This window comes from Sinocyclocheilus grahami, unplaced genomic scaffold, assembly GCF_001515645.1.
Source record: "Sinocyclocheilus grahami isolate Dianchi unplaced genomic scaffold, SAMN03320097.WGS_v1.1 scaffold322.1, whole genome shotgun sequence".
NCBI lineage: Eukaryota > Metazoa > Chordata > Actinopteri > Cypriniformes > Cyprinidae > Sinocyclocheilus > Sinocyclocheilus grahami.
In genome coordinates, this window is record NW_015505501.1 from 1 (window position 1) to 17415 (window position 17415).

The 17415-nt window shown below is 33.5% G+C and overlaps 2 protein-coding genes across 4 annotated transcripts; both read left to right on the top strand.

Moving 5' to 3' along the window:
* Positions 1–896: 896 nt before the first annotated feature.
* On the top strand, positions 897–4942 carry LOC107602228 (adipocyte enhancer-binding protein 1-like). Its single transcript, XM_016294673.1, has 4 exons — positions 897–1279; positions 2886–3025; positions 3180–3279; positions 4160–4942. Exons 1-4 carry the CDS (start codon positions 934–936, stop codon positions 4657–4659), a joined length of 1086 nt encoding a protein of 361 aa, XP_016150159.1. The 5' UTR covers positions 897–933; the 3' UTR covers positions 4660–4942.
* Positions 4943–5251: 309 nt separating this feature from the next.
* LOC107602234 (synaptobrevin homolog YKT6) lies at positions 5252–13756 on the top strand. Of its 3 annotated transcripts, XM_016294680.1 has the most exons (9): positions 5253–5359; positions 5455–5555; positions 7364–7496; positions 7614–7696; positions 10127–10227; positions 10760–10864; positions 11013–11078; positions 11263–11364; positions 13055–13756. In XM_016294680.1, the coding sequence occupies exons 3-9, from the start codon at positions 7393–7395 to the stop codon at positions 13088–13090; spliced, it is 597 nt and encodes a 198-aa protein (XP_016150166.1). In that variant the 5' UTR covers positions 5253–5359; positions 5455–5555; positions 7364–7392; the 3' UTR covers positions 13091–13756. The 3 variants fall into 3 exon arrangements, with proteins under 3 accessions (XP_016150168.1, XP_016150166.1, XP_016150165.1); XM_016294682.1 differs by having other exon boundaries at positions 5252–5555; positions 7375–7496; XM_016294679.1 differs by having other exon boundaries at positions 5253–5555.
* Positions 13757–17415: the final 3659 nt, after the last annotated feature.

The following is a 17415-nucleotide window of genomic DNA, read 5'->3' on the forward strand; positions in this document are numbered from 1 at the left end:
ACGTAAATGTTTTTGAGGCAAACGAAGATGTTTTGCGTGAGAATGCAAGGTTTCTCTGGGAATGCAATCGTTTTGTGAGAGAACGCAAATGTTTTGCAGGCGAAAGCAGGTGTTTAGATTGCAAACACAAAGTTTTCGGTGGAACGCAATAGTTTTGCGAGAACGCAAATCTTTTGGAGGTGAAAGAAAGCAGAGTTTTTGTGAGTGAACGCAAAGTTTCTGGGGGAACGCAATTCTTTTACGAGAGAATGCGAAATTTCTCAGTGAATGTAATACTGAATGCAAAAGCATTAAAATACCCCCCCACCCCAATCTCATATTTTTTCCTCACCATGTCCCAATATCTAAACATGCAAAATATTTTAACATACTTATACAAGAGTGAAGTTTATGCTCAAAAACAAGAAAAAAAAATTGCCAATGGGGTTAGAAAAACTAACTTTATTATTTTCTATATATTGCTGTAAATATGTTTGGATACTTAAAACTAGTTTTTTTGCAATAAAAAAAAAGTACACAGACAATGAACAAACTAAATTTTACAGTCAACATTCATAACGAAAACTAATACTGACCAGAGATCAATAGCCTATTCATAATCATTCTGACATGATCTGCAGGCAGCATGTCAGTACTTTTGAGTTTCAGAGTTTAGTTTACTTAAAGGGGTCATATGATGCGATTTCAAGTTTTCCTTTCTCTTTGGAGTGTTACAAGCTGATTGTGCATAGATAAGATCCCTGAAGTTGCAAAGACTAAAGTCACAAACCCAAAGAGATATTCTTTATCAAAGTTAAGACTCTGCCACGCCCCCCTAAAACGGCTCGTTCTAACACGCCCCCACATATCTACCTCACTATGTGGGAATATTTGCATAATGCGCCCAAATGTGCACTCTAGGTCGCTGCTGAAACTAAAGCAATCATCAGTTGGATGGAGAGGACGCCGTTTGTTTTGGGCGCTAATCTACAGGGCGGAGAGAAGATGGTCACGTACCCCTTCGACATGCAGCGTCCACCGCGGGCCACAGACGGCAGGGCAGGTCAGTTGGTGCATGAGTACCAGCACATGAACGAAGAAACCTGGGCCAGGATTCAGCGACAGAACGAGGGCGCTCTCCGCGAAACGGCGGACGAAAACCTGTTCCGCTGGCTTGCCATGACGTACGCACACAGTCACCTGACCATGACGGAAAACCACCGCGGCTCCTGTCACACCGATGACGTCACGGGAGGCCAGGGCATCATCAACCGGGCCAGCTGGAAGCCAGTCGTGGGCAGTATGTGATGATAAGGAGTTTAACAGTCTAGTTTTCTTTAAAAATATATATATATTTATAATTTTTTCCCCTTTAACAGAACATTGTATACAGTATTACAACTTTTCCCTTTCCCCCCATGATAACCCTTACCGCCGAAATAATTACACAAACAAAATTCAATTAAATTACAAAAACAATAATAAGAATAAACAATTTAAGAAGAATTAAAATAAACTTTACAATGTTGTACACATTTACAGATGGACATTATCATTGTAGGAATAATAAAAATGAATAAATAAATAAAGTAGTGCTGTCAAACGATTAATCGCGATTAATCGCATCCAAAATAAAAGTTTTTGTTTACATAATATATGCATGTGTACTGTGTTTATTTATTATGTATATATAAATACACACACATACAGTGTACATACAATGTATATACATTTATATTTTATAGTATATAAAATATATTTAATATGTAAACATAGCATATTTCTCTTAAATATATACATGCATGTGTTTGTATTTATATGCACATAATAAATATACACAGTACACACTCATATATTATGTAAACAAAAACATATTTTCGATGCGATTAATCGTTTGACAGCACTAAAATAAATACATAGATAATAATACAATTCAATACTCAATTTATGTAAAGACACATTCATAGTGATCTTTACATAAATATAAAACCAATCAACAAATCTCTTTTATAATGATCAGTTAAGGGGGAGAGTCTTCATCTTTTCAAAATATGTGATCATAGGTTGCCATGTCTCATACATTTTTTTGACAGATCCCTTCATTAAATATTTAATTTGTTCTAATTTCAAATATAAAAGTGGGACCATTGATTTCCACTCAAGTAATATACTTCTCACTAATAAAATGGCAAAAGCGATAAATTTTTTTTCCTTGTTTGTCAATTATATTTTGCATTCTGGTACACCAAAAATAGCTATTTCAACACTGGGTTTTATTTCTAAATTAAAGGCATCATTTAGTGTTTTAAATATCAGTGTCCAATAGTCACTCAGCTTTTAGCAAGCCCAAAACATATGAAAAAAGTCTGCTTTGTCACATTTACATCGATCACACACCTCATCAATATCAGGGTATATTTTTTAAAGTCTACACTTTGTGTAGTAGGCACGGTGAATGGTTTTGAATTGTATAAGACTGAGGTGTGCAACAGCCAACAGGTTGAGCAGTCTAGTTTTAAAGTAAACATAAAACCAGAATGAACTATTTACCCAGCTAACAAAAATATGTTTACAGGTTTTTTTTTCTCAACTGCTTACATTTTCAAAACTTTGTATCAAGTGAAACTGATGCACTAAAACGCCACAAGCCGGTGACGCCTGCGAGTCAGAACTGTGTAAATGCAATGAAAAAAAGCCCATTAAACATGCATTAAAACACTTTTTACAAACCAATTACAATTTTAGAAAGCACCACTAATTATAAGACACTGTGTTAATATAATTCCTCTGTAGGTCTGCAGAAATATTTGTTGCATTGACATAGAAAACTCTTTGAAAACTGTTTTTCTATCAATAAAATAATATCCTCTCAGCTTTCACAATTTCACTTTTCTGTGTTGCTTTAGGCATGAATGACTTCAGCTACCTGCACACCAACTGCTTTGAGATTTCCATCTTTCTTGGGTGTGATAAGTTTCCGCATGAGAGCGAATTGGCATCGGAGTGGGAAAACAACCGAGAGGCTCTGCTGGCTTTCATTGAGCAGGTTATAAAACACATACAAATCAGATCTCTGTGTGGCATAGTGGCTGAAACTCAAAGCCAGAAGGTGGACAGATGCACAATTTCTGTTTCCAGATAAAATGAGCATTGTAAAACAGCGACAAAGCCTCAAAAAATGTTGATCATGTGACCCACAGGTGCATCGAGGCATTAAAGGAGTTGTGAGAGACGTCGATGGCAATCTTCTAGCAAATGCCACAGTGTCAGTGGAGGGAATCAAGCATGACGTCAAAACAGGTTACAGACTTTCTGTCATTTTAGGTCTTAGAGGACTAATTCATATTGAAGCTTGTTGTTTCACCATGAAATTCTCTCTGTTGCGAGATCATATCTCACACTTTTGGGGTAAAATCTCGCAATTCAGACTTTTTTCCCTCTGAATTGCAAGTTTGCATCTTGACTTTATTTCTCACAATTCTGACTTTTTTTTTTAGTGCGGTCAAACGATTAATCGCGATTAATCGCATCCAAAATAAAAGTTTTTATTTACATAATATATCTGTGTGTACTGTGTATATGCATTATGTATATATAAATACACACATTTACATGTATATATTTATATTCATACAATTTATATTATATATAAATATATTTAATATATAAACGTAATATATATTTTTCTTAAATGTGTGTGTGTGTGTATTTATATATACATAATAAATATACACAGTACACACACATATACTATGTGAACAAAAAATGTATTTTGGATGCGATTAATCGCGATTAATCGTTTGACGACACTACTTTTTTATATTATATTATATTATTTAATTTTATATGATATCATTTAATTTATTATTATTCTTATATATTTATTTATAAATTGTGACAAAAAAGTCAGAAATCATATACCGTATATACAAACTTGCAATTATGACTTTTTTTCTCTTTCAAATTTATACCTCACAATTTTGAATTGCCGTCTCAAAATTCTGACTGTTTCTTTAAATTTTGAGTTTGTATCTTTCAATTCTGAATTTATTATTTAATATATTGTATTATTATTATTTGTCAGTGATTCGGCTGACAAAAAAGTTAGGGAATCCCTGCTTTGATGTGACGTATTTTTGTTTAGTGTGGTATATTTATCCAAACTTCTTTTTTCTTAAAGCTGCCGCTGGTGATTTCTGGCGGCTTCTCAACCCGGGCGAGTATCGTGTTACTGCAAGAGCCGATGGTTATTCTTCTCAGACTCGTCTTTGCATTGTGGGATATGATGCCAATGCGTCGCCTTGCAGCTTCACTCTGACCAAATCCAACTGGGCTCGAATTCAACAAATCATGGCCCAGAGCAGGAAGAGGCCAAGACTGGTTACCAACACCCCTGTGAACACCAACAACCGCGTCAACGTGGAGAGCACAGGGGCCGCCGCGGGCCCCCAGAACGAACGTCTGCGCCGTCTGCGACTGATGCGGATGCGGAAGCTGCGAATGGAGAGGATGAAAGGCAGCACGACCACAGAGACGACCACAACAACGACTCCAACAACCACACTTCCACCCACCACATCAGCAACCTCAACTACAGACCCCTGGTTTTACCTGTGGTTTGACCAGGACAGCGCAACCACTCAGGATTATAACGTTGAGTACAGAATAGGTGAAGATTAGAGACGGATTGTATGGAAATGTGTGGAATATTAAGCTTAAAGCATTCAGGCTCTTACATTACAGATCACGCTCTCTGTGGTACAGAGTATAAAAGACAGAAATATCATTCTTATTTAATTCAAGGGGTCTTATGTGAATAGTCACGAGAATGAGGTATTACTATTGAATGATGGCAAAAAATTTGTTATTTCTGAGCTGTCCTCAAATTACATGCTTGTTTGTGTACACGAATATTATAACGTGCACATGTTTTCTAATAAAAAGTCTCAATATCATTGTGTATCAGTCAAAAAAGCCTCTATATGATTTAAATGTATTCATTAAATTAGTAGATATAATAATTACCTGTTTATTTTAAGCGTTTTGTTTTATTACTGTATTGAAATGTACAAAAATAAATTAAGTAGATTTTTTTAACATAATATATTATTATATATACAGTTGGATGTATGCAACATTTACTTTCTGCCCACGGCTCTCAATCAAGTTCGAGTTTTGGCTCTTTGTAGTAAAATGTTTGGGCACCTGTGAGCTAGAGACTTTTGTTTTGCGCACATATGTCAGGGACTTTTATTTTGTCTCCGTCCGCTTTTACGTCAGCTCCTGCGTGAAGGACTTTTATTTTGAAATGCCGCTTTCTGCCAGCTAGCAAGTTTCTGAAAAAAAAAAAACCCAAAAATCCTCGGAGAATTGTTGTGAGGTGATTAAATATCTTCAGTAAACGCGGACTATTCTGGATGCCAGTGATATTATAATCCATAATACAAATAATAATTCTTTTAAATCCCGTAACAGCGTTCCAGAGACACCGCTGTCAGATTAGAACAATACATAAAAGTTGTTCTGATTAGCTGTTAGCGGATTAGCTTCAGTCTTAGCTGTTTTACACACAGCAGGTAAGAATGACAATTCATTACGTATATATACACAATGTCACATGACTGTGCCTGTTTAAGAAAGATTAAGAACGATTATTCTGTCGATATCAGGGTATTTCAGAGCTAGCACGACTGCTAAGCAGCTGTTTAGTCATCTCTAGCCTGTTGAACTGTATTGAATCATTGTGACACATCCGCTTTATAAACCTTTCGATAATCGGATCCAGTGCTTTCAAGGTTTGGGACCCTCTTCAGAGGCTCTGTATGGGCTGACCTGATATATATGGGTGTGGAGTAATAGTTTAAGATCTGGGCTGGTAGCTAAAAGGTTGTAGGTTCAATCAAGACTGCAGGAGAGTTATGTGTATCTGTATTAAGGTGCTATCTTGCCTGCAATCACTGTTGCCAACTAATTTTCAGGGGAAGTTGCTAAAGGGAGGTCGATTTGTTGCTGGAAGTTGCTAGACGACGTCGTGATGTCATTGCGTGATGACGTCATTACGTAAGCACGACGCAAAAATTGTCACTACGTCAAATCTCAGTAAAAAAAATATATTTTTATGTGTTAATTTAGATTTGTTAAAATATAAATAACTTTTTATATACCACATCGAATTATTGAAAGAACGCTTACACATTTTTGAAGGATTACAAGCTTTTTTTTATTAGCTAGTGAACTAGTAAAACTACACATTCTGAACAATTAGTTTTAAGCAGTGTATTAGTAGTCAGTGTGCTACACTCTAAGAAAAGAATTCACAGGTTTTTACCGGCATTTTACATTACGCATTGTATTTTGTGTTTCGGGTTACAACGGATGATGTCCTGGAAAATTACTAGAAGCCTACCTTTTCCATTTTTGTAGATATTTTTCTTAGTGTACTAAAATGATCAACAATCACAGGTACAACAAGGTGTATCATAAATGAACAATTAATCAATAAAACAGTCTTAAGTCAACCTTACAGTTGTATTTTTTATAATTTAGTAATTTGTTTCTAAAAAAAATACAAAAATTGATAATAAAATAATTAGTTGGTTCAATAATAAGTAAGTAGCTCAGTATAAAATCATCTGCTAAATATGAATAATCAGTAATAAAAAAAACAGTACTGAATCAACCGTGGTGCTGTATTTTATGTTATTTATTAAAAAATAAATCAAAATAATTATAATCCACCATGGTTGAATCAATAATAAGTGCTGTGTAAGTTGCTTAGGGGAAAAAACCCCTGCTGAATATGAATAACCAATCAATAAAACCAGTCTTGAATCAACCTTAGTGTTTAATTTAATTATTTTGTTATGTTTTTTATAAAATAAGTAAATAAATGAAGTGAAATAACAAAAAATTATAAGTGCAGTGTGGGTCGCTCAGGATAAAATCATCTAGATATGAATAATCGATCAATAAAAACCATCCCAGTAATAAAAAAAACAGTACTGAATCAACCGTGGTGCTGTATTTTATGTTATTTATTAAAAAATAAATCTAAATAATTATAATCCACCATGGTTGAATCAATAATAAGTGCTGTGTAAGTTGCTTAGGGGAAAAAAAACCCTGCTGAATATGAATAACCAATCAATAAAACCAGTCTTGAATCAACCTTAGTGTTTAATTTAATTATTTTGTTATGTTTTTTATAAAATAAGTAAATAAATGAAGTGAAATAACAAAAAATTATAAGTGCAGTGTGGGTCGCTCAAGATAAAATCATCTAGATATGAATAATCAATCAATAAAAACCATCTTGAATCAACCATTATATTATTAATATAAACTATGATTATTCGTTAAAATAAATAATGTGTCATTTTTGTAGTGTCATTGCAGATCCTGTTCAGAAACGCCATGAAACTCTACAGTCTGAGCGTCTTGCATAAAGGCTCAACGAAGGCCAACCTGCTGAAGGCGGCGTATGATCTGTCATCATTCAGTTTCTTCCAGAGATCCAGGTACAATATCTAGAATGCTCTCGTCGTTATATGCTTTTATTAAGCTACAAAACTATTTTAGATGGCCAACAAAACCGTTCTCGTTGCAGCGGACCGTAAGCTGTTTTTCTTTTGCAGTATACAGGAGTTTATGACGTTCACCAGCGCACTGATTGTTGAGCGTTCAGCATTAGGAAGCCGTGCGTCTGTCAAAGAGCAAGGTCAGTGATGGTCTTGAAGATGAAGTCTTATTAAATGCTTGCCACTGGCCTGATTGTAGCTGTTGAGTTTAATTATAGCTTGTTCAGGATGAAGGACTAGTTATTAGGCTCACTCTCATGTAATTAAAGCACCAAACTGATCAGCCGAACTACTGAGAGCCATTTTCATTTTAATGTTTTAGAAGCTTTTATATACTGTGTGTGTCTGTATAGTTTTTATAAAAATTTTTAGTACAATTAATTAAACTAAATAAATATAAGAAATGTTGCATTGGCATCTAGCTGAAAAAAATAAGTTTTTAATATTCCTGTCATCATTCAGTTTCTTCCAGAGATCCAGGTACAATATCTAGAATGCTCTCGTCGTTATATGCTTTTATTAAGCTACAAAAGTATTTTAGATGGCCAACAAAACCGTTCTCGTTGCAGCGGACCGTAAGCTGTTTTTCTTTTGCAGTATACAGGAGTTTATGACGTTCACCAGCGCGCTGATTGTTGAGCGTTCAGCATTAGGAAGCCGTGCGTCTATCAAAGAGCAAGGTCAGTGATGGTCTTGAAGATGAAGTCTTATTAAATGCTTGCCACTGGCCTGATTGTAGCTGTTGAGTTTAATTATAGCTTGTTCAGGATGAAGGACTAGTTATTAGGCTCACTCTCATGTAATTAAAGCACCAAACTGATCAGCCGAACTACTGAGAGCCATTTTCATTTTAATGTTTTAGAAGCTTTTATATACTGTGTGTGTCTGTATAGTTTTAATAAAATTTTTTAGTACAATTAATTAAACTAAATAAATATAAGAAATGTTGCATTGGCATCTAGCTGAAAAAAATAAGTTTTTAATATTTAATTTGATTTCAGTTCATTTTTTTCCCCAAGTGTGTTTATTTTAAGGTTTTCATTCTAGTTTCAAATGAACTGATAAGCATTTATGTAACGGCATTTCTGTTGAAACTTGTATGTCATGTATTTAAATGTATTTGTGATTCTTGATGTATTTATTCTAGTGCTGTCAAACGATTAATCGCATCCAAAATAAAAGTTTTCGTTCACATAGTATATGTGTGTGTACTGTGTATATTTATTATGTATATATAAATACACACACATTCATGTATATATTTAAGTGTTTTTATTTAAATGTTACGTTTATATATTAAATATATTTATATATAATATAAATTATATAAATATATACATGTAAATATTTTCAAAATATATACTGTATGTGTGTGTGTTATATGTACATAATAAATATACACAGTACACACACAGTTTTCATATTTTTAGTGAAGTTACAATTTTAGCAGGTAAAATTATAATCATTATTTTAATTTAGTGTGTTAGTCAACACATTAAAATAAGTGTACTTAAAGCACGGCAAAACAACTTAAAGGGGTCATATGATGCAATTTCAATTGTTCCTTTCTCTTTGGAGTGTTACAAGCTCTTGGTGCATAAAGAAGATCTGTAAAGTTGCAAAGACTAAAGTCTCAAATCCAAAGAGATATTCTTTATAAAAATTAAGTCAGCCACGCCTGCCTAAAACGGCTCGTTCTAACACGCCCCCACATATCTACGTCACTATGTGGGAAGATTTGCATAACACGATGTTCACGCAAAGAAAGAAGGCGTAACTTTTATTCTCGCTGTAGTATTGTTGCCGCCACCGCCACTATGTCGTGAAGACGCTGTGTGTTTCGTTGTGAAAGCGAAACTACTTTGTTTGGTCTTCCAAAAGAGGACGATATCCGCTTCGTCATGCCTAGAGCTGATTCATGCTGGTCGCTGAGGAAATACATCAACTTCACGCTGTGGATCGCCGGATCGGCTTTCATCGTGGACGAAGCGGAGTCTAGCCCGGGGTCGTCACATGTGATTGCCGCAGGCATCACAGTATGGTGAGGGGCGTAACATTTCCGTCTCACGCTTGAGGAATTCGGCCAATCACAACGCACTGGATAGCTGGCCAATCACAGCACACCTCGCTTTTTCAGACCGACGAGCTTTGTAAAAATCAACGCGTTTCAGAAAGGCGGGGCATAGAGGAGAAACAATAATGTACAGTATGTGGAAAATAGTGTTTTTTTAACCTTAAACCGCATAAACACATTTCATTACACCAAATACACCAAATAATGTTCTTTTTAGCAGCATCATTTGACCCCTTTAAACATGACTTGATGTAATTTGAAGTAAAATATTTAATTTGACATTACAAAGTACAATTAAGATCGTGGTCATGAAAGTGTACTCTCTTTAAGTGCACTTACGTGGCTTTTTATTTTAGCAATATTATATTGTCTGCAAGTGTAGTTTTTGTAAAATAAACTTTTAAGATTTGAAGTGCATATTCAGTACAATTACACACATTTTGTTCATAACTGCAGTGGATTAATTAATTGTTTGTTTGTGTGTTCCCCCCGTTAGAGTACTTGTGTCACGTGTACGTGCGAAATGACAATCTCGGTGGTGTTGTGATCGCAGACAGTGAATATCCCTCCAGAGTCTGCTTCACTTTACTTGATAAGGTGCGTTATGTTGACTATCTATCTATCTATCTGTCTGTCCCATCTATCTATCTATCTATCCGTCTGTCTGTCTGTCCTGTTCTGTCTGTCTGTCTGTCTGTCTGTCCCATCTATCTATCTATCCGTCTGTCTGTCTGTCTGTCTGTCTGTCCGTCTGTCCGTCCCATCTATCCATCTATCCGTCCGTCCGTCTGTCTGTCTGTCTGTCTGAGAGACTGCATGGCTTTAAAACCATGGCTTTTAAAACTATTTCAATCTTAAAAATACTTAAACCTTCAAACTTCAAATTTTGAAAACTGCTTCAATCTTAAACACTGAAATCCTGAATTGAAATTGAAATAAACTGTTATATAAGTTTCCAAACAATATTTATTTGTTTTTTTAAACTATGTGTACATTTAAATTAAATTCAGATGTGTACATTTAAATTGATAAAAAAGAATGTCAATTTAAATAATAAATGTAATTGAAAATAATAATTTTCCAGGATTTTTAAAAATGGTTAGGTATGACCATTTTCTTTTGTCTGCAGGTGCTGGATGAGTTCTCCAGACAGGTGAACAGTATAGACTGGCCTTCTGGTTCTCCGGCGACCGTTCAGTACACAGCACTGGACAGCCATCTGGCTAAATATCAGGTGAGTTATGTTCACTAATAGTGAAACCGCAAGAAAAGCCGTGTAGTGTAATGTCGACATTGTTAATCAAGGGTTTTAAAGGCAGTTTATTAGTAAACACAACACATTTTATCACCCATAACAGTTTTAGCATTTCCTGTTTTAACAGAATCCACGCGAGGCTGATGCTATGACCAAAGTGCAAGCAGAACTGGATGAAACCAAAATTATTTTGGTGAGCAAATAATGATGTGAACATTCTTTAATACACACTTTTTTGATTGTTTCAATCATCTATTTCACCTACATTGATATTCAGTATGCTGGATGTGTAAGTGTGATGTGACTGTACACACAGAAGTGTTTGTTAGCCTTTAATGCGCTGGCATTTGTATTTAATTTAATATGTGCTTCTCCAGCACAGCACAATGGAGTCACTTCTGGAGAGAGGAGAGAAGCTGGATGATTTAGTTCAGAAATCTGAGCATCTGGGAAACCAATCAAAAGCCTTTTATAAAACGGTCAGTAATTTACATGCTTGTGAAACACCACAACAGAACATGCAATTTATTACGATGTCATTACTGTTATATATTTTAAAGCTTCATTAGTTGTGGTTTCTAAAACACTCATTCTTGTTATTGCTCATACTTATGGCTAGTGATTTGAACAAATCCCTAAAACTAAGTATTAAACCTAGCAACTACCATAAGATAAGACACCCGAGATGAATAGCGTAAAAAAAACTAGTATATATTACCTTACTGACAAAAATGTTTACAATTCTAAATGTAATCAACTATGTATTACACATTTTCTGTTATGATAAATATGCAAATGAGGGATTATCTAATTACAAAGTACACTATTTGCATATATTTCCAGAAAATAAATGTGAACATTGTATAAAGCCTGGTTCAAAATTCTTGTTTGATTTTGTTGACGTATTAAAGTTAGTTTTTTTTTTTTTTTACAGAAGAGATTTTGGATTTCTCTTTTCATCATTCCATAATTCAGAAAATGCATTCCGCAGCCAGAAAAAAATAATTTTCAACATGTTTTTAGGAATAAGATAATATTATAAGATAATAAGATATAAAATATTATATAAATCAATGTGAATGATATATGAACAAATCCCCCTATAAAAATTTTCAGAATATAGATATGAATAAAACTGTAAAATCTGGTTTATGTAAGTACTACTGAAGTGAAGAAAAAACTAATTTTGCAAAAACATCCTCTAAAGATATGTATTGTAATTGAAATCTACAGATGCAAATAGTTAAAGTCAGGTTCAAAGTTATTGTTTCAAAATGTTGAAATATTAGAGTTAAAGGTTTTTACAGAGGGGCTTTTGGGTATCTATTTTTATCACTCCATAAATTAGAAAATACTGTCAACAGGCAGAAAGGAGAAAAATAAGGTGAGAAAAATAAAGGAATGAAGTGGTGTATAAAATCAGGCGAATGGTATATGAACAAACCCTTCAGTAAAAATCTTCAGAATATAGATACGAGTAAAACTGTCAAATTTAGTTTATGTATGTGCCACTGAAGTGGAGAAAAAACTCTTTAAAGATAAGTGTTATAATGTAAATCTACAGATGTAAATAGATAGTCTAATAATAAAATAATTGTGAATGATTAAATGAACAAACACCTCTATATAAATGTTCAGAATATAGATACGAATAAAACTGTAAAATTTGGCATTCATAAGTACTACTGAAGTGGAGAAAAAAACATAATAAAAAAAAAAATATCCCTTTAAAGATATGTATTATAATTAAAAATCAACAGACACAAGATAAAGTTCAATAAAACAAACACTTTAATGTGTATATTGGATGTTTTCTTTTAGGCAGAAACAACATCATGAAAAGCCAAATAGCCCAAAATCTCAAAATGATCTCAAATCGAAAATACTGAGAAAGTTGCAAAATTTTGCCAGGAAAAGTTTTAGAATTTTTATCACATGTTAATGTAAAAAATCTTATGTGATATAACTTGTGTTTGTTTGTTTGCTGGTTTTTATTGTATTTGTTATACTTGTATTTTTTTTATTGTTTTTGCCACGAAAATTTCCTTTGATGCTGACATGGCATTAAATAAATATATACTACTACTGAGAAAGTTGCTAATGTGAATGGGCAAGTGCTCACATTTTCTTCAGAAGATCTGATGTAATGTTGATGTTTGTATGTTCTAGGCACGCAAGCAGAACTCGTGCTGCGAGATCATGTGATCGCGTCGAAGTCTCTGATTGGACTGGACTCTTCGGCCACCTCTCCTCTCTGGTTTTCTATTTTCCCCTCTTTCTCTCTGTCCTGGTGTGGGCTGGTGCTTTTATCACGCAGCAGTCATAGCGAATACACGAGAGGGCCGATCCGACAGTATACAATAACGGGCTCAGAGGGGGCTGATTTCCCATGATGCACCACACTCACTCTGCCATCGGTTTTCATGTTGTGTGAGAACTTGGAGTTCTTCTTGACGATTCCTCAGGGTCTGGCACAAGCTCAAAACGGATCCGGATAAAAGCATAGAGGGGCTCGAGTCAAACGTCCCCGCTGTGCCTTACTTTAAACGCAGGAGTGTTGTTATCAGACTGTTGAATTAGCCTTATCTCAACGGAGGACATGCGAGTGAAAATGCTGCAGTCTCTGTATTTAGACTCATTATTCGGCTTTGGCAGTTTTGAAGCGCCTTGTAGAGTGAACATGTAGCGTGAATTCTTTTTAAATGTGAAAACAGTAAATAATGTGTTAAGTATTGATGTGTTCATAACGTTCGGATTCTCAATATTGTGTGTAAGTGACCGACCAAATTAAATGTTTCAGAGTCTGTTTGTGCACAATTCTAATGCTTTTTTTCTCTTGGAAATGTAAATAAATTACTGAATCGTATTGGCTTTGGCTTCTTGCATCAGGAGTTATTGCAATTTGGTTTTTAATACTTAAGAAACATTCCTGCAATTTGGTGGTTGATAACGAACATGTCTTGTGATATTTGAGTCATAATAAAGCCTTAAAGTGTGGTTTAGTGTGAAATCAGCCCCCTTGATCCTCGTGAGATGGTAAACGCAGTTGTAATCTGTGCTGTGTTAGTGATTGATCACATGACTCTCGCTGGACCTCTCAAATGCTGAATCCAATCTAATGATGCTTTGCTGCCAACAGCCTGAAGGCTCGACTCCTGAGTCCTCGTTTCAAATTAATGTGCTTTTTCTCTTTCTGTAAAGCTTAAATATACATGCACAAGTTTGGGTAAAACCAGCAGTATCTGGGTGAACCTGTCAAGATCATGTCCAGGTCTTATTTCACCCCAAAATCTGAAGAAAATCTATTTCTCGTTTTAGAACATTTATGTTTTTGCATTTGGACAATTAAGAACAAATTTCCCCCAATTTGTTATATTGACATTTTCTCACTGAATTGCCATGGGAATGTTCTTATTGTAAAAATAATAAGTTGATGAATTCTTTTAACATTCTTTTTATTTTAAGTTCTATTAATATTTTTGCATTTTGACAATTGAGAGAACTTTTCCCCCCCAATTTGTGATATTTTGACATTGAATTAAATCTCATTTAAAAAAAAAAAAAAACAGACTAAGAAAATAAGTTAATGCATTCTTTCAAAAATAATTTAATAGTAGGATTTTAAAAAAAAATGTATATTCTGTTTTGATTTTGGAAATCTCATAATTAGAACTTTTTGTATTTTGCATTCTGATGAATAAGAACAATTTCCCCAAAATTTCTCCCAATTTGTGATATTAAAGACATTTTCTCATCATTCTTTCAACAATAAATAGGATGTTTGTATATTTGAAGTTGTATATTGTTTAGATTTAAAAAATCTGGACCATTAATATTTTTGTATTCTGATAAGAACAATTTTACCCAAATTACCCCCAAATTGTGAGGACATTTTCTCACTTTGATATTTTGACATTGAATTAAAAAAAAAAAAAAAAAAAAAAAAAAAACAGATTAAGAAAATAAGTTAATGCATTCTTTCAAAAATAATTTAATAGTAGGATTTTTAAAAAAAAATGTATATTCTGTTTTGATTTTGGAAATCTCATAATTAGAACTTTTAGTATTTTGCATTCTGATGAATAAGAACAATTTCCCCCAAATTTCTCCCAATTTGTGATATTAAAGACATTTTCTCATCATTCTTTCAACAATAAATAGGATGTTTGTATATTTGAAGTTGTATATTGTTTAGATTTTAAAAATCTGGACCATTAATATTTTTGTATTCTGACAAGAACAATTTTACCCAAATTACCCCCAAATTGTGAGGACATTTTCTCACTTAATTATTACTGAGAATGAAATGTTCTTTTTAGTTAAAAAAGGAAAAAAGTTGATGCATTCTTTTGACAATAATTAAATAGTAGGTTATTAAATAATAGCAATACTTATAATAGTAGGTACATTTTGACAAGTAGGAACAATTCTCCCCCAATCATCATAATGTACTGGAAAAATGCGTAAATTGTAAAGTACTTAATATAATATAAAATGTATTAAACTGCCTTTAAGCTTATTATTAAGCCTTAAATCTTTATACGGTAAAATAATAAGAATGTACACAGTTATGAATAACTTATGAATAAAGTCTGGAAAATGTCTTGTAGTAATGAGAATTTGGGGTTAAAATGTGCATAACTGTCATGAAAATAATCTTATCTTTAAGAAAAGTAAAATTTCCTTTGCTTTTTTGAGGTGAAATATGACCCAAACGTAGTTAACGTTGTCTGTCCCAGCGGGCACTAGAGGAACGTTTTGTGTGATTGGCGTGTTGAACTGAAGAATCTGAATCTTAAGCTCATCGCTATGACATGTTCTAACACTAAAGTTGTGTTTTTTATACGTCAGTAGAGGTGGACTGAGTGTCGTGTGTGTAGATGTGTGTTCAGTTGAGGTTCTTCAGCACAGGAAACGTGTTATATTGGGATCTAAATGAGTGTGTGTTCAATCTGTGTGCTTCTATCTGCCCTCAGCAATGTACAAGTTACACTTCATGTGTACGACTAACTAACTAATCAACCAACCAACCGCTGATGTAGTGTGAGACCGTTTGAGGTGCCTTTTTCTGGTAATTGCCAAACCATTGCCGGCTCATTTTAGAAGAACACAATCGGTTAGTTATGTTTCAGACTAGTTGTTCCCCTTCACTTACTCATTAATTGTACTATAATTTAATATGTTGACTAATAAATGTTGCAGAAACAAAACATGCCTTTCATCGGTTTTTAACCAATAACCTGTGCTATAACTTGTCACGTGATCAAATGAGTAGTTGATGTTGAAATCAAATTACAACTGCAGAATCTTTGTCCATGTCTCCATTTTATACAGATGTAAAAGCATTGTCAAAAGGTTTATATTAGCTGATGAACTATCCAAGTCATATTTCATCTCAAAAATAAGACATCATATATTTTTTTAAACAGGACCTTGAAGTTGTTTTTGTATTATTTCCCATTACATTTTCTGCCTGAATTCTCATGAGTTAAATGTTCTCACTTATTTAAAAGAAAAAGTACTGAAAAAATGTTTACATTTTAAAGTAATTATATACCATGATTCTGAATGAAATGAAAAGTAAAAATAAGACATTTAATTAAGCCTATTTTGAAGAATATTAAGATTTTTTTTTGCAGTGACATTTTTATTTTCTCCACGAATTCTTATAATAAATAAATGTTTTCATTTGTAATAATGCTAATAATAATAAAACATGTGGATGCATTCTTTTGACAATTATTAAATTGGAATTATATAATTACATTTTTTTTAATTTGTTAATTACTTGTGCATTGTTGTCTAAATCAGCTGAAAACATGTAGCACTAAAACTTTATAAACAAAATCAGAACACAAGACACTTTATGAAGTAGAGTGTTAGTATTAATGAAACACAATATTACATGTTCAATATTCATCAAAATCATTTTGCACACGCAGTGAGACAGGAATCCTCATGCACGTCTGATTCTGATGATCTGGACTCTGGAGCGTGTCGTTCAGGATGACAGTCACAGTTCAAAGTGTCCAGAAGACTAGTTATGTCAAGATTTCCTCAACATCCCAATCCAAACCCAGTGTCTCTCAGGCTCTTTTGCCGTTAGGATTTCCCAGCCTTCTTTTCATGCTTATTCCTCGTGTAGCGAAAACTCTTCAGTGGATTTTTACCTCTCAAATTCTTCTGCAAACGCAACATAAATGAAAACAGCATTCATTCAGAGCGCCGTTACAGCATCTGTTTTTACATTCAATTCAAGTCCTGTCAACTACCCAACTACCGGTCATTATCATTAACTAAAATTAGATTTAGATTTTTTTTCTTGAAATAAAATAAACATTAACAGAAATGTTATATATATATATATTTATTTATTCATTTAGCAGAATGTATATATATATATATATATATATATCTTTGCTTAAATTGAAATACTAAAATAATAATAAAAAATACTACATGGACATTTAAAAAAAAAAAATTTTTAATGACACAAATTACTAAACCTTTAACTAAAATTAAACTGAAAA

Coding starts and splice junctions, on each gene's coding strand:
- LOC107602228 (XM_016294673.1), top strand. CDS start 934: ATGGAGAGGACGCCGTTTGTTTTGGGCGCTAATCTACAGGGCGGAGAG. Junction 3,026..3,179: donor TGCTGGCTTTCATTGAGCAG/GTTATAAAACAC, acceptor TGTGACCCACAG/GTGCATCGAGGCATTAAAGG. Junction 3,280..4,159: donor CAAGCATGACGTCAAAACAG/GTTACAGACTTT, acceptor TTTTTCTTAAAG/CTGCCGCTGGTGATTTCTGG.
- LOC107602234 (XM_016294682.1), top strand. CDS start 7,393: ATGAAACTCTACAGTCTGAGCGTCTTGCATAAAGGCTCAACGAAGGCC. Junction 7,497..7,613: donor AGTTTCTTCCAGAGATCCAG/GTACAATATCTA, acceptor TTTCTTTTGCAG/TATACAGGAGTTTATGACGT. Junction 10,865..11,012: donor GCCATCTGGCTAAATATCAG/GTGAGTTATGTT, acceptor CTGTTTTAACAG/AATCCACGCGAGGCTGATGC.